General features: G+C 51.3%; 8 protein-coding genes across 8 annotated transcripts; 6 read left to right on the top strand and 2 right to left on the bottom strand.

Moving 5' to 3' along the window:
- Positions 1–985: 985 nt before the first annotated feature.
- AKAW2_81378A (glycoside hydrolase family 28 protein) lies at positions 986–2324 on the top strand (the record flags this gene model as incomplete). The annotated part of the gene is made up of 4 exons (XM_041682503.1): positions 986–1252; positions 1327–1752; positions 1810–1939; positions 1993–2324. The coding sequence occupies 4 exons, from the start codon at positions 986–988 to the stop codon at positions 2322–2324; spliced, it is 1155 nt and encodes a 384-aa protein (XP_041549339.1).
- Positions 2325–3532: 1208 nt separating this feature from the next.
- Positions 3533–4923, top strand: AKAW2_81377A (uncharacterized protein; the record flags this gene model as incomplete). The annotated part of the gene is made up of 5 exons (XM_041682502.1): positions 3533–3679; positions 3735–3839; positions 3896–4293; positions 4356–4420; positions 4514–4923. The coding sequence occupies 5 exons, from the start codon at positions 3533–3535 to the stop codon at positions 4921–4923; spliced, it is 1125 nt and encodes a 374-aa protein (XP_041549338.1).
- A 244-nt stretch (positions 4924–5167) lies between these two features.
- Positions 5168–7410, top strand: AKAW2_81376A (glycoside hydrolase family 2 protein; the record flags this gene model as incomplete). The annotated part of the gene is made up of 3 exons (XM_041682501.1): positions 5168–6714; positions 6769–7179; positions 7281–7410. The coding sequence occupies 3 exons, from the start codon at positions 5168–5170 to the stop codon at positions 7408–7410; spliced, it is 2088 nt and encodes a 695-aa protein (XP_041549337.1).
- Positions 7411–7915: 505 nt separating this feature from the next.
- och3 (glycosyltransferase family 32 protein) lies at positions 7916–8566 on the bottom strand (the record flags this gene model as incomplete). Its single annotated transcript, XM_041682499.1, has 2 exons — positions 7916–8331; positions 8395–8566. The coding sequence occupies 2 exons, from the start codon at positions 8564–8566 to the stop codon at positions 7916–7918; spliced, it is 588 nt and encodes a 195-aa protein (XP_041549336.1).
- A 1063-nt stretch (positions 8567–9629) lies between these two features.
- AKAW2_81374A (glycosyltransferase family 32 protein) lies at positions 9630–10710 on the top strand (the record flags this gene model as incomplete). Its single annotated transcript, XM_041682498.1, has 2 exons — positions 9630–10330; positions 10386–10710. The coding sequence occupies 2 exons, from the start codon at positions 9630–9632 to the stop codon at positions 10708–10710; spliced, it is 1026 nt and encodes a 341-aa protein (XP_041549335.1).
- Positions 10711–10821: 111 nt separating this feature from the next.
- Positions 10822–11869, bottom strand: AKAW2_81373S (PIG-L family deacetylase; the record flags this gene model as incomplete). The annotated part of the gene is made up of 4 exons (XM_041682497.1): positions 10822–11149; positions 11202–11269; positions 11325–11515; positions 11572–11869. The coding sequence occupies 4 exons, from the start codon at positions 11867–11869 to the stop codon at positions 10822–10824; spliced, it is 885 nt and encodes a 294-aa protein (XP_041549334.1).
- Positions 11870–13300: 1431 nt separating this feature from the next.
- On the top strand, positions 13301–14516 carry AKAW2_81372A (alpha/beta hydrolase; the record flags this gene model as incomplete). The annotated part of the gene is made up of 2 exons (XM_041682496.1): positions 13301–13567; positions 13620–14516. 2 exons carry the CDS (start codon positions 13301–13303, stop codon positions 14514–14516), a joined length of 1164 nt encoding a protein of 387 aa, XP_041549333.1.
- Positions 14517–15302: 786 nt separating this feature from the next.
- AKAW2_81371A (putative MFS transporter) lies at positions 15303–16898 on the top strand (the record flags this gene model as incomplete). Its single annotated transcript, XM_041682495.1, has 5 exons — positions 15303–15544; positions 15601–16191; positions 16489–16561; positions 16614–16668; positions 16723–16898. The coding sequence occupies 5 exons, from the start codon at positions 15303–15305 to the stop codon at positions 16896–16898; spliced, it is 1137 nt and encodes a 378-aa protein (XP_041549332.1).
- Positions 16899–17321: the final 423 nt, after the last annotated feature.

Below are 17321 nucleotides of genomic sequence, written 5' to 3'. Positions count from 1 at the left end.
GAAGAGGTGCCGGAACACTGCCCTTCTTGGCCTTCATTCTGACCATTACTCCTCTCCAGTCTTTCGGGAATGAATGCCATTGACGGATGAACCTGCTTGATGTGAACCAGTTTATTGGCCAGCCATTAGAAGGTTTTAGCACCCCGCTATCGAGACAAGCGAGGTTCTGCAGAAGTTATTTTTGCAGCATCAGCTGCACTAGACCTGCACGGGTAATGTAGTCCGACAAGGTCTAACATGGCCGTTAGTCCCGGACGAATTGATTAGTGCCCTCCCTCATGGCCCCGTTACGAGCCCCTTTACAGACCTCCGCTAGCATCCGAGTTTGCCATGGCTGAAACGTTGCCCCTGGCCTAGTCCACTAATTTCATTCCATGTTATGGTGATAAGATTGGGATCTTTCACAAACATGGCTTTCTTTGGTGGACAGTATAATGTATCAATCCTGGGTAGTGCTATGGGAATCCTTCGACCGCAACTCCTGTCATTACCATTGATGAAGAGAAACTATGATTTACTAGCAATAAACATGGTTCCACAATCCTTGAACAAGCATTTAGGTTCCCGCTGGGTATTCTCCGTTGCACTGGCTGTTCCTGCGCACGGTGCAACGTTTATCTCCACCAATGATTACCCTCAAAAGGCCCATGGCTGCAGCCACCCAGATAACTTGTGTACACCTAACAAGTACTGTGAATGGTAGGAATTTCTTTATGTATGGTCGGCTGAATTTGTGGTCGGTTTCCGGCGCCAGGATCAAGTCCGGTCTTTCCACTACGGACATAGACCCGCCACCAAAACGTCCATAGCGGCCTCGCTTCGTCAACGCCCTTTATGTTTACCCCTGACATCCAGTAATGATAGCTCCCCGTAAGAATATAAAGGGCCGAATATCATGTCTCTAGAAGCCTCTCTGGGTATTCCTTGTCATCACTTTTTTTGATTACAGATCTCTTATTCTGTTCGTTCTTGGCCCGATATAACAATGGTCCGTCAACTTATCTTAATCGGTGGCATGCTGGCAGCTGTTGCTGTGCATGCGGCGCCTGCCGAACCCGCTCATCCCATGGTTACGGAAGCGCCTGACGCCAATTTGATCGAAAAGCGAGCGACAACTTGCACCTTCTCGGGGTCCGAAGGTGCCTCCAAGGCCAGCAAGTCGAAAACTTCTTGCTCCACCATTTACCTGTCTGACGTGGCCGTCCCATCTGGCACCACCCTTGACCTCACTGATCTTAATGATGGCACTCACGTACATTCTCCTCTTATCTGATCCCTATTCTTGTACCCAAGGCCGTCAAGGGCTCAGGCTGATAGATGTGCCAGGTGATCTTCCAAGGAGAAACCACTTTCGGTTATGAGGAATGGACAGGGCCTCTCGTGAGTGTTTCTGGAACGGATATTACTGTCGAGGGGGAGAGCGGTGCGGTGCTCAATGGTGATGGCAGCCGCTGGTGGGACGGAGAGGGTGGTAATGGCGGTAAAACAAAGCCCAAGTTCTTCTATGCCCATGACTTGACCTCTTCGACCATCAAGAGCATCTACGTTGAGAACTCTCCTGTGCAAGTGTTCAGTATCGATGGCTCCACTGATCTCACCATGACCGATATCACTGTGGATAACACTGACGGTGACACCGACGACCTCGCTGCGAATACGGATGGTTTTGACATCGGGGAAAGCACCTATATCACGATCACCGGTGCTGAGATTTACAACCAGGACGACTGCGTTGCTATCAATTCCGGAGAGGTATGCCCACCCTGGCACTGTGGCGGAGAGAGAGAGGCGTTGCTGACCATCCCGTAGAATATTTATTTCAGCGCCAGTGTTTGTTCCGGGGGTCATGGCCTGTCGATTGGCTCAGTTGGTGGCCGGGATGATAACACCGTCAAAAATGTTACTTTTTATGATGTCAACGTCCTCAAGTCCCAGCAAGGTAAGAGAAACAACTTGAGCAACCCTTCTGGCAATCTCTAACGTGGGCTTTAGCGATCCGTATCAAGACCATCTACGGCGACACTGGCTCCGTCAGCGAAGTTACTTACCATGAGATCGCCTTTTCAGACGCTACAGATTATGGCATTATCATTGAGCAGAACTACGATGACACCTCCAAGACTCCTACTACAGGAGTGCCGATAACAGATTTTGTGCTCGAGAACATCATCGGAACGTGTGAGGATGATGACTGCACAGAAGTATACATTGCCTGTGGTGATGGCAGCTGTTCGGACTGGACCTGGACTGGTGTGAGTGTGACCGGTGGCAAAGTCAGTGACGACTGCCTCAATGTTCCCTCGGGAATTAGCTGCGATTTGTAGGACGGTGTGGTAGGGGGGATATTCCCGGATACTCAATGGACATATATTTAGCTAGCCCTGTGTAGTGTGTTGCCTATTCTTCTACACTTTTCACTGTGTGTAATATCACTTCTTTGCCCGGGAAGGGAGCAGTCCATGCTATGGTTTAAATTTTGCCGGTCGGAATGTGCCTCCTTTTTTCTTATGGTACGCGACTGGTTGATGACGGGGAATGTTGAGGTTCTGCGGGATTCGTAGAGGAGCAAAGCGAAAGGTTATCAGAGGCCCTCGGCCACATTATGCTGGGTGCCTTCATAGATGAGGATAGGCTTAGGACGTCAAGAGGTACCAACTGTAGCGACCTGGTACACGGTAGAGTCGAAACGGAATGTGGCTGTTATGGCTTGGCTAACGTAGCACATGGCCCGACTTCTCCTGATTAGCAGCCCGCTTAACCTTCGCTTGGCTTTCCTGTGTGGTAGGTCACGATAGGTGTTGTGGCTGTGCGTGCAGTGTTGACAACTTGGTCATTGCAGGCTAAGAATTGAAGGATCGGGAAAATGTACCAACCAAATAAAGAGGCCGGATCTTGTTTCCCCGTCGGCGATTCCCGAGTGGCAATCACGTGCCATGTCCGTGCACAGGCTGTGACGCCATAGACCCATTGTTCATCTTCCATGATTCCATGGAAATACCTCTGGTGAACATGGAAGGAAGGAATCACTTGGTTTCTACAGCGATTGAGTTATCTGCATCATTATCGCTCATGTCGTAACTGGTAGTGTACCTCGATCAGATGAAAGCACTTTGGTATTCATGGTGTAAATATATATATGTTTTTATATGTATATCGTATCTTTTCCATCGGTGCCGAGTCGAGTGTCATCTGGCATTGTCAAAGCACTGTCATGGTTCAATGATGAATCATCGAAGTCCGCGTATCCATGGAATGCAATGCTAGTATAGACTCTCCCAACCAATGAAAGGGTCCCTTGGCTAGTCCGATATTCTGCAATGCTCCAAGAGACCTGAACCCATGGTTACAGGATCTCGGGATAATCTAGGGGCGAGATATCGATTTTCACTACCGCCCTGCTCTTGGCTTTCTTTAATGACCTCAAGCCTTTGCCGCATCAATCTGGACTGTTAATGATAGTCAACTACCAGATGCATGGATTGACCATCGGGTTGAACAGTGACCGTCCAAGGCAGCCCAAAACTCGCCGTCCATGACGCTCAACCGCAATGCCGCCGTCCGCGCCGTCCCTGCAGTATTTTTGGCTGTGACTTCCATCACAGTCCTGCTCCGTTGCTATGTCCGGTTAAGGCTGGTAAAAGCCTTTGGATGGGATGATGGCCTCATGGTCCTAGCCATGGTATGTGGCGACCTTGCGACAGCGGATGAGATGGACAAGGCTGACCTCTTCACAGGCCGTCTATGCCATGTTCTGTGGCGTCATGATCGGAGGCAGTCTATACGGCACGGGAAAACATTTCGCTGACTTAACGGCAAGCCACCGAGTTACGGCAATGAAGGTGTGTATAATCCTCGTTTTCGGATCACGGTTCCTGTCAACTGACAACCTATCCAGTACTGGTGGCTTTGCGAGATTGGATACTGCTTCTCTTCCATTTTTTGCAAATGTTCAATATGCATCTTTCTCACTCGTATCACCATCAAGCGACCGCACCTGGCATTTCTATACATCATCATGACTTGCACCGTCCTAATGGGGCTTGTGCTCATGTTTTCGCTTTTGCTGCAGTGTCGTCCTGTATCTTATTTCTGGACCAGGGTCGCCTTTGATCCCACTGTGGAGGGAACGTGTGTGAAGACCGAATTAGTTATTGCCCTGACCTGGGCATACAGCGCAGTTGCTGCCTGCTGTGATCTAGCGGTTGGGATTGTTCCATACTTTATCATTCGAAAGTTGAATATGCCGTGGCGGAGAAAAGTGGCTGCGATCGGTATCAGCAGCATCGGTTGCATGTGGGTAGCCTGATATATCTGTCCCGTATCACTTCCAGTCTCACTAACTAAACTGTTGACAGCGCCTGCTGTGCCGTCATTGTTCGCATCCCTTATGTGCCCACATTTGCCGATCCGGACTTCCTTTGTAAGATGCCCTTGCCCTTGCCTCTTTCTCCCTGTTTCGCATATTATAACCCCCCTCTCCTTTACGCAAACATTTGAGCCTAATAGAACATAGACGCGACTTATGAGGTGGCCGTTTGGTCTTATGTCGAGGTTGGCCTGGGAATCTTTGCGGGTAGTATGGCCACTCTACATCCGTTACTCAAGCATCTTCGGACATGCTTCACCAAACCTGGAATGACGCGGTTGAGCTCACGCAGCTCGTCCGGGCCGGGGGCCACAGCTCCCAAGGCCGAATTTGTTTCTGTCTCTTCCTACCCATCAGCGCCCGTGACCTTATTTCGCCCGGGGAATGTCGTGAACATGACCACCACTATCCAAGGGGACGGAGAAGGCGTGGCCCACCCTGATTCCTGTTCACCCAGAGCCAGCCGTGACACTGGGAGGCGTACGAATGACATTCTCATCCAACAGACTTTTAACCTGGATACCGGGTGGGACTCTAGGAATAGCAGTGTGGTGTGATTGATTCCAGTTTGATCTGGGTTGACAATGTGTACTTTTATCAGCTAAGATGATATGACCAATTAGCTTAATTGGCCGAGTTCCAGGACCGGTTGGGGGGGGAAGTCATACGTCCTTCCTATGGGGAAGTTTCCGTGAAGATAGGCAGGCAGAATAGCTCTCAGTGTAGAGTCGTCAGGAAATGTTGTAAAGCTCCCCTGAAGTAGTTCCACAACAATATCAGACGGCCTTGCTTCACTGGTTGATGGGACCACGTCATGGCAGGGCGGGGTTGGCTGTCGATCCCTCTTCCCCTCACCAGTTGTCCTTCGCACTTCTCATCATTGATCCTCCATCCCATTCACAACAACAGGATTTTCCACGAATATTATCTAGCGATTGTACGATGGCCGCATATCCTCGCCCCGACTTCCACCGCCCAGCCCTCAATTGGCTTTCCCTCGACGGTTCCTGGGACTTCATCTTCGACGATGCTGACACAGGACTGAACCAACGGTGGCAACAGCAGGGTCTCCCTGCCAAAGAGGCCGCACAATCTAAGCGCCAGATCAATGTACCTTATGCTTTCCAAACCCCGGCATCCGGTATTGGGCTCTACGAGGTTCATGAAGTGCTTTGGTATGAACGAATGGTCCCGGACATACGCACCACAGATGAACAGGCGAAAGGGAACCGACTGATTCTTCGCTTCGGGGCGGTGGACTACGACTGCACTGTCTGGATTGATGGACAGTTGGTCGGTGCTCACCGAGGAGGCCATGTGCCATTTGAGGTAGATGTGTCGGACGCATTTGGTGTCCGAGAAGGTTCGGACGCCCGGCGCCTCACGATTCGCGTCCGCGACTCTGCAACCGACCTCGGTCAGCTGCGAGGGAAGCAATACTGGGGACCCGTTCCACAAGAGATTTTCTATACCCCTACCAGTGGCATATGGCTGTCCGTTTGGTTGGAGAGTGTGCCCCGGACGCGGCTGGGAAGTAGCAGTGACGGGACAGTCCTACGGTCGGATGACATTGACGGGGGCTTTTTACGTGCACGACTCACAGTCCTAGGCCGCCCTCTGGCCGCCGGGTGTAGCGTTGAAATTGAAGCTAGTCTTGCAGGAAATCTAGTCACTCGTGGCAGAAAAGAATTGCCACGTGACAAGGACTGGGTGGACCTTGATATAGACATGCGTGTTCCACAAGTCGAGCCTTTGAAGCAACAGAGCCGGTTCAACATTGATGGTTGTTGGCGAGGTAGTGTAGCCCTCTGGGCACCGGAGCATCCGATCCTCTATGACCTAACTCTGCGCCTCTACGACGCCTCGGGTAATCAAGTGGATGCAGTCGAGACGACGACGGGCATGCGAAGCGTTTCTTGGACTCATGGCGATGGCACCTTACGACTGAATGGAAAGCCGTGCTTTCAGACTCTCGTGCTGGACCAAGGATATTGGCCGGAGACAGGTCTGACTCCACCGTCACAAGATGCTCTCCGAGCAGACATTGAAATGGCGAAGAAGATGGGTATCAATGGCTGCCGCAAGCACCAGAAGGTCGAAGACCCCGTGTTTCACTACTGGGCCGATCGGCTCGGGTTCCTGGTTTGGGGTGAGATAGCCAATGCCTACGAGTTTAGCGACGAATATATCTCGCGCTTCAACAGCGAGTGGGTGGAGGCCGTGCGCAGGGATATCAATCACCCGTGCATAGTGGCATGGACCCCGTTCAACGAGAGCTGGGGCTATCCCTCCCTGAAGGACAACATTGACCAGCGCAACCATATCCGCTCAGTTTACTACCTCACCAAGTAAGTTACATTTCTGCCCTATTCTGTAAGTTGGTGCATCGCTCATAGGTTCAGAACGCTGGATCCAACTCGGCCCATCAACGACAATTGCGGTTGGGAACATGTCGCAACCGACCTAACGACTTACCACGACTACTCCGACTTCCCTGCACTGACAGGGACTTGTGCAGACTTCAAAGATGGCATCCTGGGCAAGAAGTCGAACCGCGACATGTTTGTGCCCCCCATCCCGGCCACGCCATCTACTCCTTCCGACCCTGGTGCACAGCATGCCTCCGGGGCCCCCGTCATCTGTTCTGAATTTGGCGGAGTCAATATCATTCCTGCCAAGGGAACCACAGCAGGGGACCGGGACTGGGGATACACCACCGCTAGTGATCCAGAAGATCTGTTGAGTCGCCTGGAAAAGCTAGTTATGGCAGTGGTGAAAGGAGGGCATTCGTGTGGATTGGTCTATACTCAATTGTATGCTTCCTTGCTTACTGTCTTGTTCATGATTGGTACTTTGCGACCGGGCAAGATATCAAAAGCTGCGTTCATTTTATAGATGGCTAATCTTCTTATAGGTGTGACATTGAACAAGAGGTAAATGGTCTCTATTCGTACGACAGGAGAGAGAAGGTGCCAGCTTCCCGCGTCAAGGCCATTATGGATTCCGCTCACCGCTACTACCACGAGAATGTGGCTCCAAAATAGACAAGGAATCCTTGCTAGAGTTCAGGAAGTGCAGGAAAGGGTGGGCGCCATAATGGTCACCTAGTTGACAGTACTGCTGCCCGGCCGACGGCGATCAATCCTTGCAATCTTTGTATTCAATGACACCTGGGTCGCTGGAGGTTATTACGAGCCGATGATCGCGACGCATCGATAGATAAGTTTGTGACAAGGCAGACAGCAACGCGACAGGTATAGAGAGTAATCTATCTTATAAGCTGGGAAGACGATCGTAGCAACCTCAAGTTCAAGCACTCAACCGGCTACGATCATTACTGGAATTTTTGTCTAAACCAACCGCTCTACGCTTCCTTCTCTGATCCCTTGCCCGCCATTTTCCGAGTTGGAGTCCGCCGTGTATCGGACCGAGATCGCCGTAGTCTTTACAATGCCTCTCGGCGGTGCGCCGTCCTCACTACTGAGGCTGGTATCATCTGCTTCCGCGTAGGGATGGTATTTTCGCACCTCTCTCTTGGCTGCAGCTTCTTCAACACCCAGCATTGGTGGCTGAGTGGTTACCATCTCGAATGCGACCGATCCACTTGCATACGAGAATCCGGAAGACATCCGACCGTTCCACGTGGCTGGGTAAAGCATAGAACTGTTTCTCCCGTTCTGGCTCGAACCGCCGAATGAACTGTCGTATTCCGTCATCGTCCCACAAAAAATAAGCCATCTGCTCGTCCACCGCGCGCAACCATTTCTCCGTGCTCTGCTGTAACACGTGTGGCCAGGTGTCAACGCGCGTGCTCTTCCAGGTTTGGTGGACGATCAGGGGGATTGAGGAGTGCGGGATCTGTCGTTCAGTCGTCTGGGCCAAGCGCAACACTCGCTCCGCGGCGTCGACAATGTTCTCGGGATGCTGTTCCGTCTCATTTGTCCAGGTCGGTGGGATGTACCACGCTGGAGACGACCTGTCTTAGCCGACAAGTTCAAAGCCTTACTCAGAAGTCATATGTTGCTTACCTCCACCACTGCGAGTGTTCGTATGAACGCGTTCAAACAGCAATGGGTAACGGTGTTGAAGAAGAGAAATCTGTTTAACCGAGGTATCAGGCTGTTGAAGTAACCAGGTGAAAAGCACTAGGAAGCAAAGTGCGCCCAGCACGGGACGTCGTAAAATGTAGCGCCAGACCATCGTTGTGATGAGTATAATACTCCAGGGAAGGCGGGTGGGGAGTCGATTTATCCGGCATCAGCAGAGGTTAGCAAAGGCCATGATAATCTTTCATTGGGGGATGGCTAGGCAGCCATGGATATGCCTTGTTCTTCGACTTTTTCTGCGTTGGGGCTAGTCTTGACTGCAACGCCAGGCCAGTGTATAACTTCCCGCGGGTCCCGTCACTTGTAATGCGGCTGCCTAGCAATGGCCCCTCAAATTCACCAACCCTAAGCTCAGAACCTTGCCCTGGCTGGACCCTGGCTACAGTGACTACTAATCCAAGGAAGTACTAGTAGGTGTGATAATACGAGGTCAATCACACGTCCTGGCCAATGGGGGGCTGGAATGGCTCGCATGGCTTACAGAATTCGAGCCATCATCAGGGCCTGCGCCCTACGCAGCCCTAGCCGCGGTGGGGTCGAAGCTTAGTATTGCTTGGATTCGTGGACCCTTTTTTAGGCCAGATGGCAGTGCATCTCTGGTGGGGGCTGATTCACTTGTTGTTATTACAAAGAAAAAGCTTTCTGCCATGTTCGCACTGTGGTCTCTCTGTGATGAGCATAGGTATGATTGGCTGCGTACCCTGGCCGATTTGCTGGCACAGCATTACCTAAAAAGGGAAACACTACAATCTTCCAGACGCGGGACTGTCCGTATACCAGTCGCGACTTGCCAATTGCTGATCATGTCTCCACCCTTGCTCTCTGGTCGTGTCAGCACAGTCCAAACCCAGGGGAACATCCCACCGGCCTCGGAAAGAAGCTCGGAAAGTCGAGTTGTCCAGGCAGAAACGGGACCGGAGGATTACTGGTGAAACCCACCTGCGATACACACAAATACCACTGGCGTGTCCCGTATCACAACTGTATTACCAGTCGGAGCTTGCCATATTGGCGGCTCAAAACCTGTCCATCACTGCCTCCTTCACTATTCAATTACATCCCTCAAATAGCCTCTCCATATCCATTATGTACCTTTTCCTTCCTTGCGATGCCTTGTCTCAGCCCCAAAGCCTTCCAGGCACTGTCAGCCAGCCGCAATGGCTCCCGCGCGCCTCCGACTCGTGCTGGCAGCCCTCCTACTATTCATTCTAACCTCCCTGCTCGCCCCGTTTGTCTGCAATCTTTACCTACTGCTTCGATTACCCTTTGTGTGGAAAGCCTCATCCGCCGATGCTATCATCACTGAACAGAATGATGGATTCGATTTGACCTTTTCCGACTACAACAGCACATACTCCGTCGCCGACACTGGGTTGCCTGTTCCAGTCCCCGCAAGGCTGCACCACGTCCAATTGGGCACACAGACCCCACGGGCAGAATGGCAGGCTGCTCGAGACGAGTGTCTCAAGCAACATCCGGACTGGGAGGCATTTCTGTGGACCGACGAAAACGCTAGCCGCTTCGTGCAGAATCACTATCCGCACTTTCTCCTCACCTGGGAAAATTACCCGCACCTTGTCCAGCGCGTGGATGCATTGCGATACATGATCCTGCACAAGTATGGGGGTGCCGTGTTGGATTATGATCTGGCATGTAAACGGTCGTTGGAACCTCTGCGTCGATTCGAGTTCGTCGCGCCGGCGGCCAACCCCGTTGGTATCTCCATTGGCATGATGCTCGCGGCACCGAACAATACCTACGTTGGTGATCTGGTGCGGAACCTGCCAACCTTCAATCGAAGATGGTCGGTATTGCCTTATATCACAGTTATGTTCAGCACGGGATGCCACTATGCCTCGTATGTTGCTATCTGACGCTTAAGGTGAACAGATATTAGAGCTAACAAGTTATAGAACCATCTACACCATGCAGCGCGATACCTCTACCCTCCGCGTCCTAACTGGTCCACCCGAGAACCCACGAATGCATATGCTCAACGGTGTGGTCAATACCCCGCTCTTTCGGCATCTGGGCAGTTCCTCCTGGCACGAGAAAGATGCAAGGTTCATCAAGGCGTTTGCGAATATGGATCAACGGGTGGCGTTTGGAATGGTCCTGGTCGCCTTAGCAGGAGGATGCTGGGCTGTGAGCCTATGTGTGTCTCGGGGCCGGGCATGGCACCAGAAAGACGCAGTGTCGCAGGAGATAGAGTTGTTGCAGAAAGCACATGATTCTTGAATACTTGTAATTTCTAGCTAGATTTCTGCTCACGGTTTTACGTTTGGATACCATATTGGAGACAAATAGTTTTGCTTAATGAAAGAATATTTGAAAGAACATAATCACAGCTTAGGCTATCCGATACGAATTATTAAACCACATATAACGGCTCACTATCAAGTAAAACACCCGGTCCCATGAGTACTGACTATCATGTTGACTGAATGCTGTTCGCGCAGTTAGGTAGGTCTGCCACGGACTCACCAGTAGCGCTCTGTTTCCGTATATGTCGTGTCCTGTGGGTGGCGGTGCGGCTGTCAGGACCGCTGCCCCGATGCGCCAGGCGAATGGCACAGAGGTCAAGATCAGATCAACGAGCGACGAGTACTTGCGCAGGAGGAATGTACTCTGTAGGGCATAGACTGGCGGGGCATGCGGAAAGTCCTCTGCGTATTTTCTGCTCCCTGTTAGCCTCATTGTTTCGAATAGTATGGGTGCCATTCACTTACCGAACACCGGCACTTACAGCCCTATGGTTGATATGGCCGGAGACTCCACCGTTATCGAAGGTGAAGATCTTCTGTAGCCTTAATACCTGGCCACTACTCATGAAGGGTGTAAGGGAAACGTACCAGATCCACTTTCCACATGAGAACGTAATGGGCGACTATGTCCTGAATGACATCCTGGCGCCACCATTTCTTTGGATTATCCTGCAGGGCACCGTGCTCCAGAACAACGCAGCGAGCAGATGAGATGCCGAGAGCGGTACAACTACGTTCAATTTCTGCCTTGCGGATATCTCCTTGGCCATGATAGTCGCCTGCACTCATTAGAAGATATACTACTCGGAAGATTTCTGGTGGAGTGATGACTCACCCGTCGATAGTACCAACAAGGAACGAGTGACATCCGGGTTGTCGCGACCGTGAAGGATAGTTGGGCTAAAGAACAAAGTCTCGTCATCCGGATGTGCCGTGACGAGAAGGACGTTCCGCGCTTGCTGGATGGTGTGTGGAACAAGACGCGGATCTCCCGCGAGGTAGTATGCGAGAAGAAGATACAGGAAGATGGAGGCCGACAGCAGGATCAGCGCCGAGTATGCTATCAGACATCTCCAGTCATGTCGCCGCACTTGGCGAAGTAGGCGCCTGAACAGGCGGGTTGGGGTTGCCATCGATGGGCTCGTTGTTGTTTGTACGGAAGTAGTGCCAAGATGATATCCTGGCTGGGTGTAATCGGGTCCTCCACACGGCTATGCAGTGTGTGGCATCTCCCTGCACTGAATTATTCTGATAGCAGAATAGAGAGGAAGAAAAACCCTCGGTCTCTGGAAGGCCTGAGGAGTGTCGGGATCCGCGGACAACATCGATGTCGTGTATGTAATCTGTGGTAATATATGATTCTGAAATACATCAAGTTCTACGTATGGTCAGTAATAAAACCGGGTGTGACGAAGATCGGGGGTTTCCGCAGCTCGCACAACACACGCACCAGAAGCTTCGCCCATTAGCCTCAATTCCAATACGCAAATATACTAGGCAGCAATATAGGCTTCTTCCGTCATTGGCTCGGTTCAATAAGCTTGATGTGTCCTTCAAAAGCGAGTGATTTACCTGGCCAATGGCTGCAGCACGAGGATGATCTAGCGTTATGGCCAAGGGGCTAAGGGTGAAACAAGGCTGACAAGCTTTACTGACGAAAGAAGGAAAAGAACACCACCTTTATTTAGTAGTTCATATGTAAGACCAACTGAACTGGAGCCAAAGTCAGAGGCCTATTGGTTCCGGGCTTGCCCCGGGGAAATGAGCAATCTTGACGAGCCCGTTATAATAGGGGTCCTGTCAGACCTCCGTCATCCAGATCGACGCGCCTAGCGATCGGCCCCAGCCGTCATCAAAGGTCTAGGCAATGAAGCGATCGATCACTAGGGAAGCGAACATCGTATTTGCTTGGCTGTATGCTGAAAATGGCCCCCGGTGGTAATGGTAACTTCTTGCTACGGTCTCACCATATGAAGTAGGGTTTGCTTAGCGCAGCCACAGGGTATCTAGCTGGGGTCCTCCTTGTTGGTTACACCAATAATCTGCCAACAAGTGGGAGGTTCTTTCGCCCATCTGCAACCGGTCATGCAACTCCGAGTAGCTCGCGTTCTGATGACTGCAATTTCATCATTGAGCTGACGCACACGATACTGTCTCTTTCAGTGCTAGGTCAGGAAAATCAAGCCCCATGAGTATGGAGAATATGGTCGTGTACTTATAACGAGGAAAGACTTGCCCATTCATGAATTGCATATTTGTATGTATCATGATATATAATATCGGGAGCTCTAGGGCAATATGGACTGATGAATCTACCGGCACATGTCCCAGGCAAGTAACTCCCCGTGTATCCCACGGCCCATTGAAAATGCCTCCTCTTCTCGGGGATACTTTTAAGCCATGAACTGACAGGACAACAGTTGGTTGTCGAGAGTTTTTATTCTGAGCGACGTGCAACCCTTCTGGCGCCACACATGCGATGCGTCCGAAGCAGGCGCAGATGACATGCAGGAAGGTTGCCACGGCAATCCCGAGCTTGTCTCAACACATTGTCATCTTCACTCATGAATCCAACTTTCTCCCTACCAGTTGAACTTCTGTATCGCACGATGCTCACTCGGCTCAGTCTATACCTCCTGGCTCTGTTCTCTCCCGCCAGTGGCGATAGCAACCACCAACGAACTTATTTTTACGTTGGGGGAAACTACTCGGTCACTGAGAATGGCGAGCATGTATACACTAACCAGATCTATGTCGAGAAGTTGACGCCCGTACAAGTGACTCAGCCATATCCGATTGTGTTTGTCCATGGCCAGGCTCAGACAGCCACAGTAGGACAGCCTAGACTTAGTTGGTGGAATAGCACTAACAAGACATGGACAGAACTGGTTGAACAAGCCAGACGGCCAGCCAGGATGGGCATCGTACTTCCTTGACAAGGGCTACGAATGCTACCTGTTCGATCAGCCGTTCCGCGGCCGCAGTCCCTGGCAAATCTTCAACGGTAGACTGGAGACGTACTCGGCCGAACACCTGCAACGATACTTCACCGCGCCTGAACGGTATGGGCTATGGCCACAAGCTTCCCTGCACACCCAGTGGCCTGGGACTGGGGTCATGCATGATCCCATCTTTGACTCCTACTACGCCGGTGCTGTGCCATTTGTCAGTGATAATGTGCTGCAGCAAACTGCCATGCGCGACGCGGGCGCCGCTCTGCTGGATCAGATTGGCCGGCCAGTTATTCTGATAGCTCATTCGCAAGGCGGAATCATGGCATGGCTACTGGCTGACCAACGGTCCGATCTGGTTCACTCGATTGTCTCCATCGAGCCTGGTGGTCCACCGTTCAGCAACGCAATGTTTGGAAATAGTTCTGCTCGAGCATACGGGCTGACGGACATTCCTATTGCGTACTCGCCGCCTGTGTCGGACCCGAGCACAGATTTCTCCACCACCATCTTGCCGTCCAACTCGTCAATCCTAGCAGACTGCATCATTCAGGCGGATGATCCCCCTGCGCGGCAACTGGCGAATCTGAGGGATGTTCCCGTGCTCCTACTGACGACGGAAGCATCATACCATGCGCAGTATGACTGGTGCACGGTAGAATTCTTGCAACAGGCCGGCGTACAGGCTGAACACTTGCAGTTGTCAGATATTGACATCCATGGTAATGGCCATATGGTATTCCTAGAGAAGAACAGTGATGAGGTTGCGGCTGTTATTCATCGCCGGATTGGACAGTCGGATGACATGGATGGCAAAGCTGAGCTTTGATGTGAATCTTAGCGAGAAGAATGGGGCTTGCTTGAAGGGAGGCGTGTCTCAGAGTAACCTTGAGATCTCCAGGTGGAGTGTGCTCGTCTTGTTAAGACCGAGCTGTTCATGTTATGGCTATGAAAATCAGCGATTGTTTTACATTAATTCTTTGAGCCATTATTGGCATCGGTGCGCCTAAATCCATTGCCGGTGGAGTTCCCAGAGAATTGGTCCCTGGGGCATGAAAACAGTGTGACGGATGGGCCTCTTCTAACGTCAACAGCCACGTAAGCAAGCTGTGGGCGATAGAGAGGGAATCCACCTGTCAACAATTGGAGTCAGGCTAATGATCCCACAGAAAATAAACTGAGATGAGTGCCGTACTTCGTTACCCCTTGGCAGTATGCAGCGATAGTAGAGTATGATGCTTCCTCTGCTAATACGTCCAGAGGGCTAATTTGCCAGCACAATTGCGTCCCATTGAGTTCTATCGATTAATCAATTTGTATATAGACTCACAGCAACATATCTCTCAGCCATAAGTCATGGTGCCGAAACGCGACCGTGGGAAATGTTCTCCCCAAGCAACCCCGGCTAAGGGCACCGGGGAGGACGGCTGCCAGTACTTCCTTTTTGGGCAGAATTCCCCACTCCCCACCTCCCCGCGAAGCGGAGAAACGGAGTAACAGCCTCTCCCCTATTTGGACATCGGGGTTCGCACAACAAAGAAACTGAAGTGCAACGGCATAAGTCGGAGGAAGACCCAATATTCTTCCATATAGCATCACATTTCAATGGTTCTCAATGGCATCCACCACTGCGTGTGAATCCATCTCGCTCACCGAGCCAGGAGAGCGGCCGATCTCGATGGTGCCAGAAGCACCACACAATGATTCTTCCGTTACCGAGGCTAAAGTCCCTTACCTGAAGCTCATCGCATCGGGCTTCTCCTTTTTCGTCGCTGGTGTCAACGACGGCAGTTTAGGCTCCTTGCTTCCCTACGTGCTCGAGACGTATCACGTTAGTACCGGTCTGGTAATTATCGTGTAGGTCCCCCCGAAGCATAAACTCACCCACCTACGGTTAATGATAGTTATGCTAGTTATGTTACAACTCTCGTGGGCTGGTTGGTGGCCGCCCTAACCAATAGCACCGCCTGCCAATACCTTGGATTAGGTTCTATGCTCGCTCTGGGGGCTGCGCTTCAGGTGCTAGCCCATGTCCTGCGTGCCTGGCTTCCGCCGTTCCCATTATATGCTATAACTTTCTTCCTAGCTAGTCTAGGACAAGCATTCAATGACACCCATGCCAATACATATGTCGCTGCGGTCAAGGCCGCCCACCGATGGCTCGGCTTTATCCATGCCATGTACATGGCTGGGTGTCTCGTCGGGCCATTGGTGGCTACCGCTGTGGCGTCTGCTAATAGGCAGTCACAGTGGAATTTATTCTATGTCTTTCCACTTGGTTGGGGTTTAATCAACCTGATCCTGGTATTGATAGCCTTTCGCGATAGCATGTCCGTCCATCATTCCTCAGAAGCCGTTCAAAGCGACGACCCGCGGGCTTCGGGTCAGAACAGTCGCGGCAGCCGTGCCGTAAGGGAGATCAAGGATACACTTCGTGTACCAGCTGTCTGGTTGACAAGTCTCTATTTTTTTCTTCTTCCTGGGAGCGGCCATCACGGCCGGTGGTAAGTGAACCCATATTCGGTAGAGCGAATAAGAGACTCACAGTGGTTAGGATGGATTGTCGAGTACCTTGTTCGCGTTCGGCATGGCGATGTGCACCAGATGGGTTATATCCCGACGGGGTTCTATGGCGGAGCTTTTCTTGGTCGACTAGTTCTAGCCGAACCTACTTATCGTCTAGGAGAGCGTCGCATGATATTTACATACGCTGCCCTGTGTGCTGGGTTAGAGCTGGTGTTCTGGCTGTTAGTTCGCCCAGTGTTGCTCTCCACATCTTCATTATCTGACACATACTATAGGGTGCCCAATATAGGCGTTGAGGCCATGGCTATCTGCTTGTTGGGCTTCTTCTCGGGGCCCTTCTTCGCAACAGTGAGTTCTATTACATTCTACAATCGCATCCACCGTCTAACATCGCACACAGGGAATATCGGTCGCATCTAAAATCTTTCCGGCTAACATTCGTTCCTCCGGGATTGGTACGTGGATTCCATGGTAATTCAACAAGCAACGTGTTAACTCTATGAATCCAGCATTCGTCTTCGTGTTGGGGCAGATTGGAGGATCGCTCTTCCCCGTATTGACAGGCATCATCTCTTCCCACACCGGCGTCAAGGCCCTGCAGCCCATGTTATTGGCTCTACTGTGCGCTACGGGTATCAGCTGGCTGCTGGTGCCTACTAAGGCGCCGAGACTGCGTGCAGATTGATCTACCAACCAACAAGTAACTGTGGTTCCTGGCTACAATAGACATCTATCAGTTGCTTTCTACGCTTTATGTGATCTTTGGGTTGTCTGGATAGGACGCGACGACATCGATGATTGAGTATTGGATGAGAAATGGCATGTCAAACAGGCTATGTTGTCACCCTACCAAGGAGAAAAAGATTAGGAATCGGCAGAGCTGCTTGATTGGGAAGGTTAGGCGATCGCTGGTTTGGGAAATCCAGGTCATTAGATACAGTATACGTCGGGGATTTCCCCTTACGAACCAGTCGAAAGGGGTACTGTCGTATGATTGTATTCAGTTGCAATTTGCAAAGCATGCGTGCGTACTCGAAAAGCTAAAGCTGAAAACGCAGCGTAGTCGCAGATATTCCGTAGGTATAAGGATGGGAAATGGCTACAGGGC

This window comes from Aspergillus luchuensis, chromosome 8 (genome assembly GCF_016861625.1).
Source record: "Aspergillus luchuensis IFO 4308 DNA, chromosome 8, nearly complete sequence".
NCBI lineage: Eukaryota > Fungi > Ascomycota > Eurotiomycetes > Eurotiales > Aspergillaceae > Aspergillus > Aspergillus luchuensis.
This window is presented reverse-complemented; position numbering and strand designations above follow the sequence as displayed.